The following is a 12,763-nucleotide window of genomic DNA, read 5'->3' as shown; positions in this document are numbered from 1 at the left end:
AACAACAAATAGAGTGCAATAAATAAAACTAAAGTTTCTTGAGTCTTTTTATAATCGATATTTGTTTGGAGTTTTTGTAGCATTATAATTGATATTTTCAATGTAAGTTCATTTTGAATGCATTTTGTTAAAATTTTACCTGAAGAAATCCTGATGTTCATGTCTGACCTGTTTTAACACACCCAAAGGTGATCAGAAACGCCACCCTCTTACAACACTTACCAGGAAGAGTCTGACTTCTTTCAGTTACACTGACTCTCTTCTCTCTCGACAAAAGCAAAAAAAACAACAACAACAAAAACAGCAATCAATGAAGAAGGAAGAGAAAAACTTTCAATGAGGATTTTTGCAAAGTTCTAAACAAACAGCATATCTTTGTGATTCTTGTGGTATAATTTTTGAAAACATCTTTCAGAAAGTGAAAGTAAAGTTCAGATTGCTGGAGATCAAATAGAGAAAATGGCTTCATTATGTGAAGATGATTTTTCTTGTACCGTGTGCTGTGAAATCTTCAAGGATCCTGTTGTTTTATCATGTAGTCACAGTTTCTGTAAAGAGTGTCTTCAACAGTTCTGGAGAACCAAGGAAACTCAGGAGTGTCCTGTCTGCAGGAGAAGATCCTCAAGAGATGATCCTCCACTTAATCTTGTGTTAAAAAACTTGTGTGAGTCTTTACTGAAGAAGAGAAATGAGAGGCGTTCATCAGGGTCTGAGGAGCTCTGCAGTTTACACAGTGAGAAACTCAAACTCTTCTGTCTGGAGGACAAACAGCCTATGTGTGTAGTGTGTATTAACTCGCATAAACACGTCAATCACACATTCAGACCCATCAGTGAAGTTGTTCCATCACATAAGGTAAGACAGATTTAAAGATGGGGATAAACACTTGTTTGAGCTTATGTATCAGAAATCTCTTGTGTCTTATAGATTTTCTCTTTAAATTCCAGGAGGAGCTCGTATCAGCACTGAAGTCATTACAAGAGAAACTTAAACACATAGAAAACATTAAAGAAGAGTTTGAGAAAACAGTTCAACTCATAAAGGTAATTTCTGATTCTTTTGACTTGTTTACAAGTTTGATTAAAACAGCTGAAAGAATTTGTCTGACATAACTACATATTCCTTTATTTACTGAAACACACACACACAACCAACCACAACCGTTTGTGTATAATGATGATCAAGCACAGATGCCTGTCAGGTGGTTATTCAGCAGTGTGCAGGACTAATGTGCCAGAACTAATACCATTGGCTAGCGCTCACCATAAAGGATTAGTTCACTTTAAAAAAAAAATAGAAAATCCAGATAATTTACTCACCCCCATGTCATCCAAGATGTCCATGTATTTCTTTCTTCAGTCGTAAAGAAATTAAGGTTTTTGAAGAAAACATTCCAGGATTTTTCTTCATATAATGGACTTCAATGGCAACCAACGGTTTGAAGGTTCAAATGTCAGTCTCAATGCAGCTTCAAAGGCTCAACACAATCCCAGCCAAGAAATAAGGGTCTTATCTAGCGAAATGATCGGCCATTTAAAAAAAATAAAAATAAATAATAATAATAATAATAATAATTATATACTTTTTAACCACAAATGCTCGTCTTGTACCATCTCTGAGATGCGTCACACATTACGTCATCACTTTGGAAAGGTCACAAAAAAAATAAACATAAATAATAATAATAAATTAAAACAAAGATGTCAGACAATTTTGAAGTTGGAGGAGAAAATAAGATGGAAGTACACAGACAAATAACTTAGACAGATGGCGTGACGTGTGACCTTTCCAACGTGATGATGACGTAATGCGCGGCGCATCTCAGAGATGGTATACGTTGGGCATTTGTGGTGCTTAAATTATGTTGGTGGACTTGGGGAGATAGAGAGATTCCAAAACAGCTGATGCCAGAGCAAGGTGAGATGCTCAGGCTGCTTATATGCTCTGGCAGTTAATTGAAAGATTAGATGGGTTCACTCCTCCCGAAGTTACGTTTGTGAACTTCACTTTATTTTCATGAGCCCAACAACCTGTAAGCGCAACAGACACTGAACTGCTGTATTTTCACCCTACAGACACAGAACATCTACTACAACAGTACTAGTACTTCAGAAAGTTAAAGCTGTAGTTAACTATCCCACATTTTCCCACTGACTCTTCATGCTGCTCCAGAAAAAGTTGCATGTTTGAGATGATTGAAGTGAATGTGATTTGATTTCAGTCTCAAGCTGAGCAAACAGAGCGTCAGATTAAACAGCAGTTTGAGAAGCTTCATCAGTTTCTCAGAGATGAAGAAGAAGCAACAATCACTGCACTGAGGGAGGAAGAGGAGCAGAAGAAGCAGATGATGAAGGAGAAGCTGGAGGAGATAAACAGACACGTCTCAGCTCTTTCACACACAATCAAAGACATGGAGGAGATGATGAAAGTCAATGACGTCTGCTTTCTGAAGGTCTGATTTCAGATCATTGATTGATTGATGATTGATTGAGTTCTTGATGATAAATGGTGTGTTTGTTCTGCAGGAGTTTCCATTCTCAATGCAAAGGTGAGTGATATGCTGGTGTCTCTGGTATCTCTGCTTCTGATCCAAAGCCACTGCAGTTCTGACGCCTGAATGTTCTTCCAGAGTCCAGATCTCACAGCCGGATCCACAGATGGCTTCTGGAGCTTTGATTCATGTGCCACGTTACTTGGGCAACCTGCCATTCAGAGTCTGGAAAAAGATGCAGGACATCGTCCAAAACAGTGAGTCTGTAGAAGATCTGTGCTGTTAAACACACACACTAGAAATCACACATGATGGACAGGTTTTTTATGACACAAAGTACTATATTATTTCAGTTTGTAGTAAGTAAAGGTCATACTACAGTAGTTCTGGTATATAATTAATATTATCAACTCTTTTTTGAGACTGTTTCTCATTTCTTCTTCTACTCAAGGCCAGAACAAACTCACTTTTTAAAAGTGAAAAGATTCTTGAATCTCCATTTTTTATTCTTCAGACTGAAACACTTAAGCTCAAATATATTATTGTAAACTCAAGGAAATACAATATGTTTTTGAAGTTCCTCAAAGAGTTTCTATTATGATGGTTTTACTAGAGGAACTATTTACAGTCTCTCGAGTACATGAAGAAAAGTATTAATTTTATAATCTCCTTAGAAAGCTGCGGCCAGATTCACAACATTAAGGATAAAATTATTTTCTTATTATAACTTGAGAAAAAGTTGAGACTTACTACTTTTCTTATCTGTTTTTTTTTTCAAGGTTGTTCTTAAGACAATAAAAATAAAATATATTTCCATATATTTATGATCAATATATTAAATGGTTTGAATATATTTTAAAAATATTTCGTTCATATATTACAATATATTTAATAATACCTAAGGAATTGATTTGAAGAAAATTTTTGTATGTCTTTTGCATAAAAAATGTCACACACTGACTGTAGTAACACACACAACGAAGAAGATGAAGATCCAAGATAGTCTTTAATAGTATCCACAGGAAATTCCTAGCAGAGGCAGGCAAGCAAACACAACCATAACATTGACAAGACCCAACAATACTGAACTGAAACAAGGGACCTTAAATACAGGTAAATAAGGATAATTAAAGACACACACCTGAACTGAATAATGAATCACATTAGTGTCCATGACGACAGATTAGATGGTGTAAAATGAACACAAAGTCCAAACAAAGGGAAACTGTTAAAGTATGCCCCCTCCCTGAGGGCACGAAGGTGCCGTGCCTGAAAGAATAAGAGAAAGAGGGTAGGTGCTCTAGGGGCAGGCGAGGGGATGGTAAAGGGTTGGAGAGGAGTGGGCGAAGGGATGGTGAGACAGGATAAGGCTTTGGGTCGAGGGCGAAGATCCGGGAGGGGGATGGATAACAAGACAGTCCAGGCCTGTGTACAGGAACACAAAAAGAAAAAAGAAAACTTTCGCCTCTTATCTTATCTTGGTCAGGTTTTCTGTCACACACTGACTGTAGTAACATACACTACGAAGAAAAAACATATTTAAAAGAGGTCCTAAAAGAGATCCTAAAAGAGGCAGGCGAGCAAACACAACCATAACATTGACGAGACCCGACAACACTGAACTGAAACTGAACCTAACTGAACAGCAAACGGATGCTTTAATTTTCTAGCTTAACTGTCACAGAAAGAAACGAACAGGATTGTGGGATATCAAAGGCAGCAGAGGATACATTTATGCTGCCTTCAGAAATCAATCGGATGAAGGTATCTCAGGAGAGTTCCAGAGTCTCCGCAGTTCCTGAGTCTCCGGCCGTCATGGCCGCCGTTCCAGAGTCTCGTCCCAAGATGGTCACCACATCTGAGTCTCGTCCCAAGATGGTCACTTCAAAACTGCTGCTTCTGTGTAGATGAGAGAATCAAAGTGTATGCGCGTTGTGCACACACTACATTGATTATGGCCAAGCATGCGCCCTTAAAATAGCATATGAATATCATGCGCAACGCGCCACTGACTTTAGACTAGGTTTCTCCTGGTCTGTGGTGGAATGGTTTTCTAAACCTGCAAAATAGCATCAGGGAACGTTTGCGCCGGAACACGCCTCCTCTTTGTGCTGAACCACCCCGGGGAGCGCAAGTGTATTTCCTAGTTTACCGACGTGCGTCTGTGGAGGGAGAAGTCTGCTGTGCGCGGGTGCAAAATAGGAATGATACATGCGTCGGTGTACAAAGTCAATTGCACTGGGTGCAAGATAGGGCCCCTTGTGTTTTACTTGTGTTTATGAGTCATTAAATGTTTGCTTGTATCCTGGGTAATCTTGTGTTTCCCCCCGCTCCCTGTGTTTTCAACCTTGTGGATTATTTTAATAAATCTCTAACTGCATTTGGATCTGCTTCTCGCCCTGTTCCTTTGCCTGCCTGAATGGCCACTCGTTACAATGGCACTCCCTCCCTGAGATAAATATTTCACAAACCTCCCTCATTAAAGGAATTCAACAATCCCACACCAGACAACCCATAACACTAGACATTCTCACAAAATGTTTTTACTGCCCTCGCACTCAGTGCTATGTTTATTTGAACTTTTTTTGGTTTTCTTAGATGCTCTGAACTATCACTTCCAAATTCAACCCAAAAGTCCACCCCACAACCTCATCCTTATCTGTACTCGAAAGCGAAACAATATCCTATTTGATTAAACAAAGAAAGCAGACCAAGTAAAAAAAAAGGTAATTTTGTTTATATTTTCAACCTCTAGTCACCAATCCAACCAAACCAATATCTTTTTGCCTCCCTCCAATTCAGAAGCTCTCAGACTAAATCCCCTTTTGAACCACTATTCATAGATGACAACAATCTTGTCACATGCTTTTGTTTCCAATAACACCTCAAATCTGTTCTCCTACAATTAGACACATTCAAAAGCTATATAAGGACCAATCGGTTCCACATCAAAAAGGCCTACCAAACCCTACTCGGCTTACTAGCCCACACTAGTCGAGCGACTGCTTTCTTTATGCTTTCTCTTTCGACTGCTGGCGAGGTTTTTACCCAACCAATTGATCTCCCATCGGATGCTGCGAGAGCCCTCCCGATTTGAGCAAACATGACTTTATCTATCCGGCAAGGCTTATCCATCCTGTGCCATGAGTATTGAACTCCTGTCGAATGCTGCGAGAGCCTCTTGGCCGAGCAACCTTGCCTTTCTCTTGCCTTGCCTTTCTCAGACAGTGCATTTCCCCCGGTTGGGTGGCTAAAATCATGCTCTTCCTCATTCATCGGCCGGTAGGGCCCACCTGTCCGACGCCGAGATCTGCTTCCGTCGAAGGTTGCATGGACCATCCCTGTCAGACGACTAGGTTTCTTCCAGAAATGCCAGTCTGCCAAATTTCGGCGCTCATTTTGAGGGGTCTTTTAGTCAATCCATCTGCTGTCTGTTCTTTGCTTTTTGGGGGAGTACTCTGGGTTCGGGCCAAATTCTGAGCTCGGAGCCCTCCCCTTGGACAGCAAGCCAAATACGCATAACCTTTACTCTATTTAATTATAAGTAAGTGTGAACTTGTGAAATAGTTATCATTAATATATGGAGATATATTTTTATCTCCATAAGGGATTTAAGAAAATATTTCTTAAGTTGTTTTTGTTGGTATAATTGAGGACCTCCAAATTTTTCAAGCATAGCATTTCATGAATCCTGAATCAATTTTGAAAGGGTTTCTAGAAGTGCTGCCTCGTGTATCTTAATTGTTCCATGTTTCAGAAACGTGATGAGGGTCTGTTCAGATAATGATGTGTTTACCAGAAGAACCTGCTTCAGTTACTCGCACCACAGAGATTTATTACATCTTAAAATATTTAAATGATTGCTTATTCATTACTAAGTCAAACGGTCTTCAGACACATCAGACAGTAACAAAGTATTTAAAACAAGTACACACACATTAAGACCCAGTTTAATGAACTTTATCAGATGCTGAACATAAGTTTTACAGATACAGTTTTTCATCTCTACAGCTCTGATTGTTTGATTGTGATTTAAACTTTTACAAAATATCAGTTTCTCTTGATGAGACACACATGTTTGAATCACACATTTGATGTTTGTCGCTGATGCCATCACACACCGATGATAAAAATTAGTGTGAAACTAAAAACACTGACAGTGATTAGAGGAAAATGTATGATGTGTTTGATCAATAGGGCGTGTGTCATAATTCATAATAATATGTGTACGTTTTCACTCCTGATCATTATATGAAGATCAGAATAAAAGCAGCTGTTGATTGTGTCTCATCAGCTCCTGTGACTCTGGATCCAAACACTGCAAATCCATGTCTCGTCCTGTCTGATGATCTGACCGGTGTGAGATGGAGTGAGAACAAACAACCACTTCCTGATAATCCAGAGAGATTTGATATCTATGAGTGTATTCTGGGATCAGAGGGTTTTAACTCAGGAAGACACTGCTGGGATGTGGAGGTTAAAGAGAGTTCAGCCTGGAGTCTTGGAGTAACTTCAGAATCAAACCAGAGGAAGGGATGGGATTTCTGTAACACTGATATCTGTTGGGTGCAGTACGGACTGGGTGAGCGGTTTGGCTTTCCTGTTGAACAGGATCTTGAGCGTGTGAGAGTTATTCTGGACTATGACAGAGGAACAGTGTCATTCTCTGACCCTGTAACTAACAAACATCTACACACATTCACAACCACCTTCACTGACACAGTCTTTCCATTCTTCTATACTCTTTACCCTCTGACGATCTTACCGGTCAAAATTCAGTAAATGTTACACCTGTAGTTCTGGATCGAGCTGCAATATTTCTAAGTGTAAATCTTCTCAGAAATGCTCTTAAAGGGATAGTTCACCCCAAAATTAAAATTCTGTCATCAATTACTCACTCTCCAATACTGTATGAGTTTATTTTTTCTGTTGAACATTAAAGAACATATTTTGAAGAATGGTGGTCATGACTGGTCCTCATTGACTTCCATGGTATTTTTTCCGTATAGTCTGGTCAAATGGGATCAGAAACTGTTTGGTTACTATGGCAAGCAGGACGAGGCAGAGGGCCTTTATTGATAATGAGCATCAAATGAGCAACACATCGGCCTCGTATGCGTACGAGCTACGGAAGCGTAAAAGGAGGAGCGATGACAGTGAAGGACAGTGAGAGAGTCCCAGGCCTAGATTTATGTTGTTTTGTTTGTCTGGCAGTCATCCATGAGGGGCTGCCGCTTTTACTTTGGTTTTGTGTTTTATTATTTATTATTAAACTGTTCAACATTTGCCGGTTTCCGCCTCCTTCCCACAACAATTAACCTTGCTACAGTTACCCATATTCTTCAAAATATCTTTTGTGTTCAGCAGAAGAAAGAAACTCACAGGTTTAGAGCAACGTGAGGGTGAATAAATGATGACAGAATTTTCATTGTTGGGAGAACGATCCCTTTAACTAGTTTGTACACATATATAAATTGGGCCTGCAAAACTAACAGTTTTTATTTTTATTATTTATTTTTGGGTATGAAATAGAAAAGCATCATTAAGTGCTCATCACACATTTTCCTATAATAGTCTTTATGAAGTTTGATTGGTGAATATATAGTGAGAATCAAGTGACAAAAAAGAAACTCAAAAATAAGAGAGTTTTTATTTGTCTTGCATGTTTTGATCACTACATCATTCCCAGACTTCCATTTGTGTGATTTAACAGTTTTCATGATATTAGTATTATTTTAAAATGCGGTAACAATAAAGTACAAACAGATAGAGGAGAGAACAGGATGTCCGACGGAGAGGAGGGCGACGGGGGCAGGCAATTGTCCAGAAGGAGCAGAGGGATGGGGGCAGGGAATTGTCCAGAAGGAGCAGAGGGATGTTAAGCAAACAGTCGCTTTGAGTGATGGATGGCAGGAAGTGTGGGCGACAGTCTCTGCTCTGTTGCTCCTCCCATTTACATACTGGATCTGCCCTGAAGCCACGTCCACCAGAGTCGTTCCAGTGTCGTTTTGTGGTTTGTTCCCTCTTTCTGTCTGTTATTTCTAAACTCTGTAAACACTGGCTGAGGTTTGACACCTCGTCTCCGATTTTTACACGTTTATTTTTGTTTTTTCTTGTCACCTTTGGTGTCAGTCCCCTCCAAACTTTTTCAAACAGGTACTCTTCCTTTTCAGTCCTAATTCCTGTGTGTCTGCCGCGGGTCCTCGCTGTAGCGTTGAGTCGTCCGCCATGATGCCAGCACTAAATGCTGACCATTTGCGGCTGTTTATTCATGGTTATCTCATCATCTTTTTTAGGGTTTGTACATCCAATTTGGGGTAATGGCCTGTCTTGTGACTGAATGCATTTGAGTCAATTTAAGGGTGTTTAAGCTCGACCTGTTAACGGGTCGGAAGGGTTAACAGATTGACCCCGATGTGTTTTGGGTCATGCTTAAGACTGAACGCAGGCGATGATGGGGTGGCAAACTAGAACACAGACCTGTCAGAACCACTGTACGGAAGAGCGGAGCGGGCCGGAGTTTTACCATGTGATGCTTCCCGCGTCCTCGCTAGTTTTGACGATGATCCCGAACAGAGATCAATGTTTTCAACTACACAAAAGCCACGTTCACAGATTAAAATAATTTTGATTAAAATAAATAGATGTTCTCACGCTAAAACCTCAAATGATAGGTTTAGCCTGTTGGGTCATTTTATTGGTGTTGCGTGTATGTTCAGTTTGGTTTCGTTTACTGTTTTCTGTCCCTGTTTTGCCTGTATGTGTTCCCTAGTTAGTTTCCTTGGTTTTTAATTAGTTCCTGTCACGGTTTGGGTTTTGTTTCTTGTTCTTGTCATTGTCATGTTTCTGTGTTTTGCCATGTGATCCTGCCATGTGTCTTGTCATTGGTTAATCGTCTGATCATTGTTCACAGGTGTTCTTTGTCTTGTAATTAGTCTGTGTATTTAAGCCCTCATGTTTGCCCTGTGTCTTTATCGAGTATTGAATGTTTGTCCAGGTTCTTGTTTTGAGTTCTGAGTTTCATGCCTTGCCATGCCCTTGTTCTCTACCAACTTGCCTCCAGTGAATTCATTACAGTTCCCCTCACCTGTTTCTGTTCAGTTGATTACCTTCTCTGTGTAATTAAGCCCTGGGGCATGTTCAAGTTCAAAATGGTGCGCAACGTTTTGCTACGGTTTCCGGGTTGAACGTCATGTTTCCTGGAAACGGCGTGCACCGGTGTGCAACGGGGTTTGAGATACGTTTTCTCTTGTTTGGTGGGTGTGTCAGAACTGCAGTCCAATCAGCAGCAACATGTATATAAAGCACGCGGTATTAAAGTGAACTCGCACAATGGGTTCAAGGAAAGTAATTTACAAATGTGTTCGATGCAGCTCGGTATACGCAACAACTGAGGATATTAGAAGACATGTTTGTCGTAAGTTTTATTGTAAAAATATAGGATATCAACATAATGATGTAGTTGTTTATATATTTAGCTTCATTGCAAGTGTATGACATTTGGTATAGAAATAAACAATGGTAATTAAGTGCTTTTCCTAAAAATGAGAAAGAAAATACAGGGTATTAAAACAGTATGATCTACAAATAAAGTCAGTATGTGAGGCTAAATAGATGTGTTTTAGTCTGAATTAGGTAAGATGTGTGCTTCAGTTTCAGCAATCCCTTCACTCGATTGGGATGTTCTCTTTTGTTCTGGGCGGCAAGTGCAGTAACTGTAACATCGGGCATATTTTGTAGTATTAAACACATATTTATACCGACTTCATCAGGCTCTGAAAATTCTTCACAAAGAAAACAAAGAATGGCCTTCTCAGCTGCCATAGTTGCAACTCTTGCGTCATCAGAACAGTGTGTTCAACGCATCACCGTTTCTGTTTAAAAAACGTTGTGCAACGTTTTGTCGGTGCTGAACGCAGCCCTGTTGTCTGTTTTTAGTACATCTTTTTTGTATGAACACACCCTTAGACTGCCCCCATTAGACTGTCATAAATACACATACAACTTTTAAATCTCACTCAGCAACAGTTCCTCACACAAAGCATCACATCCCGAAGATTTGGATTACAGCATACTAATAACATGATAACAAAATGAATGAAATGTTGCATGATTAAATGATCACAGAAATTTTAATCAATTTAATATTTTAAACTGTAGAATTGTTTAAAATTAATCTTTGAAATGCAAAGTCATAACCGATGAAACATTATCATTTCAAATCATTATGAAGTAAATTGTAAATCAGTCAAGTCAGCTGCATTAAAGTGCACTTAATTGGCCCAAGGTCACAATCCTGATTTGGAGCAGATGAGCACTGGATTGATCTGGGACACACGCCTCACACCAACAATCGGCCCTCATGTTGTTTGCCGTGATCATACTCTGCCATCATTGCCACACATGGCCCAGCTCTGGCTAACAGGAGACATGCCATTGCCCACAGGAGGCCAGCACCCACTAAGCAAAATTATGTTCAGAAGGCATCTTTTCAACGTATTTGTCCCAAAAGCGTACATTGAAAAAACGTCCTCCGAGGAGCCACTAGAAAGTTTTTATGACGGCTTTTTTTTTACGTGTTCTGAACGTCTGATACAGACGTACCTCTGTACAAGGTTAAAATCTAGTTCAAATGTGGTCATTGTGGACATATTTTCAACGTCAATTTTTTCAAAGACAATTTATACTGTTTCTGGACCAAATAAACACTCTCAGGATGCATTCAATTTAAACTCACATTTATTTCAATGTAATTTCCATTTGTAATTGCAAAGCAACTCACAGACAGTGTGTGTTTGTTCAGAAATCATGAAAATAAAAGAAACCACTCACCTTTAGACAACTGAGCATCTGTAATTCACACATCTTTGGATCGTGAGAGAAACCAGATCTGAAGGAAAGACTTTCTGGCTCAGACAATGTTTCCCACTGTGCTGTCCTTAATCACAGACATAAAATTACATTGTCAATTAGAGGTGAAATTCCATTCTTTATAGATTCATTAAAGATAGCTAAAATAAACACATCTCTGAAAGTTTTGAAAATTCATTAGTAAGCCCATCATTACCAGGAGATTTGTTGTCCTTGAGTTTCTTAATATTGTCGATAATTTCTGTAATATCCATTTATGGTCGTGTCTTATTGTCTAAATCCAAGGGGTTTGTCAAGGTCTGTGTATTCTCCCAAGCTCTATTTGTACCCAAGACATTTACCAAAGAGTTTGATAAGTTATTTGATTTTGTTTGGAAAAACAAACCTCATTATTTAAAGAAAAATATATTATGCAATCCATATGATCAGGGTGGTTTGAATGTTGTGGATTTTGAATAGCACTTTTAAAATAAATTGGTTAAAATGTTTTATTAAAAATAATTGCTCTATGTGGAATATTTTCCTTAATTAATCAACTTGGTGGTATACATTTTTTCCTTAGATACAGTTTTGATATTAACAAAATACCTCTTTGCTTATCTAATTTTCACAAGCAAGTCCCTTTGACATGGTGTTTGACTCTTAAACATAACTTCTCTCCTCCTTTTTTATTTGGAATAATAAGTATATCACACACCAAAGAAAAACTTTATTTTTTAGACATTGGTTTGAGTTATTAGTTGGTCAGTTGTTGAGTATTACTGAACTATGTCTTACATTTAAGTGTCATATTTCTGTTAAAGAATATTGTATTGTTATGAATTATATTTCTGCCAAAATTGTATCTCTATTTAGAAATCAGGGCACTTGGTGTAACACTGCAAGTAAAGTCTCCAAACATTTGTTTTTAGATAAACTTGATTTAATTAATGACAAATGCAGTAACCAATTAATTAGATCTCTTTTTGTTAATATCTCTTCTCCTCCATCTAAATTTGTTTGGGATGATATGTTTCCCTCATTTGAGTGGGAACATTTTTGGGGAGTTCTTAGTCGGTATAGTGTAACAAATAAAACCAAACAAGTGTCATTTAAAATTGCTCACAGAATATATCCTGTGAAAGACTCATTAGAGTGTTTTCATCTGGATGTTGATTACAATTTTTTGTAAAAAAAAAAAGAAAAAAAAAAAAAAGACTCTGAAAGAGAGCCTATTGTGCACTTATTTTTGAATGTCCCTGATTATTTTTTCTTTTGGTATGAGATGTCTCAATTTCTTAGTGTTAAAATGAACTGCAGCTTAGTCTTAAATTTGTCCTCTGTTTTACTTCATTCAAATGAATATGACTTTTCCAAAATAAAAATATATGTTATCGATATGTTTTTTGTTATTAGGAAAAG

The 12,763-nt window shown here is 38.4% G+C and overlaps 1 protein-coding gene across 1 annotated transcript; it reads left to right on the top strand.

Moving 5' to 3' along the window:
- Nucleotides 1–216: 216 nt before the first annotated feature.
- On the top strand, nt 217–10,257 carry LOC311087096 (E3 ubiquitin-protein ligase TRIM39-like). Its single transcript, XM_084120339.1, has 6 exons — nt 217–855; nt 948–1,043; nt 2,222–2,452; nt 2,526–2,548; nt 2,630–2,748; nt 6,786–10,257. The coding sequence occupies exons 1-6, from the start codon at nt 460–462 to the stop codon at nt 7,271–7,273; spliced, it is 1,353 nt and encodes a 450-aa protein (XP_083976465.1). The 5' UTR covers nt 217–459; the 3' UTR covers nt 7,274–10,257.
- Nucleotides 10,258–12,763: the final 2,506 nt, after the last annotated feature.

The sequence above is a fragment of the Abramis brama genome (assembly GCF_963993115.1).
Source record: "Abramis brama genome assembly, chromosome: 7".
Classification (NCBI taxonomy): Eukaryota; Metazoa; Chordata; class Actinopteri; order Cypriniformes; family Leuciscidae; genus Abramis; species Abramis brama.
This window is presented reverse-complemented; position numbering and strand designations above follow the sequence as displayed.